We start from the raw sequence: 3,582 nt of genomic DNA, 5'->3' as shown, positions 1-3,582 counted from the left end.
AAATGACGTGAACCGCGACAAGAACAGCGGAACAGTTATTTCTACTTTCCTGTGTTAACATTGCTTCTCTGCTCCCAAAGTACAATGTTGCAGAAAGAGGGCTTGTCGCTTGAATGGGGTTTAATCAAGGCATATAACTTTTGCGTTCCCATGAAAAAATCTGATTTGTCATGCAATGCAGCAATGCCAAAAGCCTCACTACAAACTTGAACCTTTCTGGTAGGTGACAACTAACAATAAGTAAAACCAAATCTGACTCACTGAGGCCTTCTCAAACTGTAGATACAAAAGATTAAACACTTTCCTGTTCTAACATGCAAAAGTATGGGAATTGAAGCAATAAACACTAAACAGCACCCCTTTTTCCATTTATTGCATGCACTGTGAGACTTAACAGACTGTATCCATTCGAAATCGCGCGCAAAAGAAGTGAATACAACAAAGGGTACAGACAAAGAAATGCCATTTATATAATTGCTTATGATCCTGATTTGTACCTGCAAAGAACTTTGCATCTCAACACCCTATCGTGAACATAAAATCCGGGCATCACCATGATCTTCACCCGGCTCGAACTGTGCTGTTTCTGCCGATCCACGAGTATGTCCTCCATGTAGTGCGGATCAAAACTTCTGTTCTCTTCGACCCTCAAAATCCCGATTGGTGGGCTGAAAGAAAAGGCAAGCAGATGAAGCAGCCATATGCATTTGGCGGACACAAAGAACGCTTGCAGGAGTTGCTCTGGCCACGGTCTGGTCCAATTCAAGGTCGTGATGATGCAACTCATCTTCTGATCGCAGAACTTGCTGAACTCTTCGCTGTAGTATTTAGTGCCCTTCCTCAGAACTTCGTTCCAGCTTAAATTTCTGAGCGCTACAAACGATGTAAACTGTGCTTGGCGATCCTGTTGAGGGTCTAGGATCTTAGGTGAACCGTTCTTCTGGAACACGCAGTTCTCAAAGTCCTGGTAAAGCGATTGGTTTATTATAGCTTCCAGATGGTACAACACCGCCTTCGAGTACTTTGAGTTCAGAGAAAGCTTATAGGGCCGGAGCAGTGTATTCAAATTCTCCATTAGGGTACTGTCTGTCTCTTCGATCTGCCCAACCAAGGTTTTGCAAAATTGCTTCACTGATAACCTCGATTCGGTCACCATTTGCAAGAAGCCCTCGGTCATTACTTCCTCGCTCACAGGCATCAAACTTTCTTCGTTCCCATTTATGGAATTTCCCTTCAGAGGAAACGTCCCGGGCTTTTCGGAAATTTGAGAATCCTTCCCTTGTGTCGCTTGCCTCAAAGCCTTCTTGAGCCCCTCACAATAAGTCTCCAGGTAGTCCAGCTTCTGCCTCAGCTCCCCAAGCGAAGATTTCATCTCAGCCACCTCCATTAGCGCCGCATCTCTATGCTCATTCGCCTCAATCAGCTCTTTCTTCAATGTTTCGATCGAAACTATCCCCAAGTCCTTGAAAATCTGAGATACTTCCTCGGATTCGGTTCGGTTTGGGGAATTTTCGTTCTTGTTCTTCTTCTTTAGCCGTGGAAGAAACCACGAAAAGACTCCCCGGTTCTTCGTCTGCGGATGAGCCGACGAGAGAGGATTCGTGAGTGGCACAACAATGTTGGAGTTCTTGCTGGTCCTGGGGACATTATCCGGTTCAGAGGTTATAACTGCGGGCTTGCACCTATTGCAGGACGATACAGATTTCAAATCATCCATGCTCTTTCTCCGGTACGACCTGTAGAAATCGGTCCTAGGGGAGGTCTCGGGGATGGCCAGATTGTTCGTGCAAGAGCCAGTGACTGATTTCTGATCGTCGGTGGGACATACGTGCGATTCTAAGCTCGCCAGATGGGAATGGAAGCCCTTTCTCGAAGACGAATTTTCCTTCCGGTAGTCGGATATAACACTCTCGTCCATATTCCCTAGTCCCAGTCCAATTTCATCCCAAGTTCCCGACATCGTTCGACCCTTCACTGGAACCGGAGGGTACCCCGGCAGAGGGTCGTCTTCATAGCTCTGTCAAAACCTTGGAATTCAGTTCACCGGATCTAAGGTCGGGGCATCAAGCTTCGTGAAGATAAATATTTAATAAATTTCCGCACTCTTTTTCTTAGGAAAGAAGCAAAGGAATAGATTATACTACACAATTTCCAATTATGCAAGCAGAGCAGAATAAGAAATGGAGGTTGGCCAAGGTGAAACGCGTAAAATAAACTTGTAAAATAAACTTTGCATTCTCCGGCTGGCTCTGCATTGGAGAAATAAAAGAAAAAAAGGGAAACACGAGCACCCAATTCATCACTAGCACATGCAGAATGACTTCAATAAAAAGGGAAACACAAGCACCCAATTCACCACTAGCACATGCAAAATGACTTCAATAACAAGTCACTGATAAGGGAATAGAAAAACCCAAAAAAGGAAAATAAGAAGTAATTTCTAGAGAGAGAAAGAAGCGAAGGAGAAGCTTACGGGCGTGAAGACAGGGTAGTCTTGAGCAGAGAGATGGGAGGAGGCGGCGGAGTTAGGAGCAGGGGAAGCGGCGGGGAATCGGAGGTTGGCAGGGCTGTTGCCCTGCATGAGCGCGGCGTGGAGAGCCCGGAGCTCCAGAGCCTTGGCAATGGCGGCCTGTATCTCCTGCCTGCTGACCTCCTGGCCCTTGTTCTGGTCGCCGAATAATTGGGACAGAGCTGATGCAGCCATGAAACAGGGGAGTGGGGGGAGGAGGAAGAAACAGAGAAGGGACGGGGGCGGAGCATGTAACTCCAGCTAATACAACAAAAAAGGAAGAGTCCTCCTTCAGAAAAAAAAAAAAAAAAAAAAAAGAGGAGGTCCAGAAAAAGAATTTGTTTTTCAGTGATGGCTAAAGAGAGCCACAGCGATCGAGTGTGTGCGCGCAAGAGAGAGGGAGAGAGATTTGGGCATGTGGGTATCCAACGGCTGGATTGGGTTTTGCAGATATGGTGATAATATCCGGTGAAGAATCTTGGAAAACCAGAAATTCACACACAGATAGAGAGAGAGAGAGAGAGAGAGAGAGGGAGGGAGGGACCAAGAGAGAGTTGCAATTCCTAAGGAGGTTGTCTCTGTCAATCGATGAAGGAGAGGCATGTGAAGCAGAGAGAGAGAGAGAGAGAGAGGGACCAAAAGAGAGAGCAGAGACGAGTGGTGCACTCCAAACCGAAGCCAAAGATACAGCCACCGTGGTGGGGCAGATAGATTCACGAAACTGCCCCCTTTGCAATTTCCCTTCCCTCTGGTGCGCAGGACAAGGGACATGGAATTGGGTTCGAATTGAACGTTCTAAAGTGATCTGATGAAACTGCTGCTGACCCATGATTGCAATCAGTACTAAAAATGACCATCATCATATGTTCTTCCACTATAAAGTCTTTAGGATGATGGTGTTGGAGGTGGGTTGTTTGAGTGCACTTTTGGTGGCTTTTAGAAGCCCTCCCCCTGTGTTGTTGGGTTGGTGTAATCATGTCGTGCATTGCCCTGGTGGGAACAAAAAGCTCCACGCTTTGAATCCATTTCAGCACATGCATCAAGAACTTGCTTAGGAGCCTAAACCAGGCTTC

General features: G+C 46.5%; 1 protein-coding gene across 2 annotated transcripts; it reads right to left on the bottom strand.

Annotated features, from left to right (window-relative positions):
• Positions 1–244: 244 nt before the first annotated feature.
• Positions 245–3,295, bottom strand: LOC104421552 (IRK-interacting protein). 2 transcript variants are annotated; one of them, XM_010033541.3, is made up of 2 exons: positions 2,474–3,295; positions 245–2,017 (listed from the first exon to the last, which is right to left on the bottom strand). In XM_010033541.3, the coding sequence occupies exons 1-2, from the start codon at positions 2,702–2,704 to the stop codon at positions 479–481; spliced, it is 1,770 nt and encodes a 589-aa protein (XP_010031843.2). In that variant the 5' UTR covers positions 2,705–3,295; the 3' UTR covers positions 245–478. The 2 variants fall into 2 exon arrangements, with proteins under 2 accessions (XP_010031843.2, XP_010031844.2); XM_010033542.3 differs by having other exon boundaries at positions 245–2,068; positions 2,474–2,613.
• Positions 3,296–3,582: the final 287 nt, after the last annotated feature.

Source organism: Eucalyptus grandis, chromosome 10 (genome assembly GCF_016545825.1).
Source record: "Eucalyptus grandis isolate ANBG69807.140 chromosome 10, ASM1654582v1, whole genome shotgun sequence".
Lineage (NCBI taxonomy): Eukaryota > Viridiplantae > Streptophyta > Magnoliopsida > Myrtales > Myrtaceae > Eucalyptus > Eucalyptus grandis.
The sequence above is the reverse complement of the archived record's forward strand: the minus strand, read 5'-3'. Positions and strand labels throughout refer to the sequence as shown.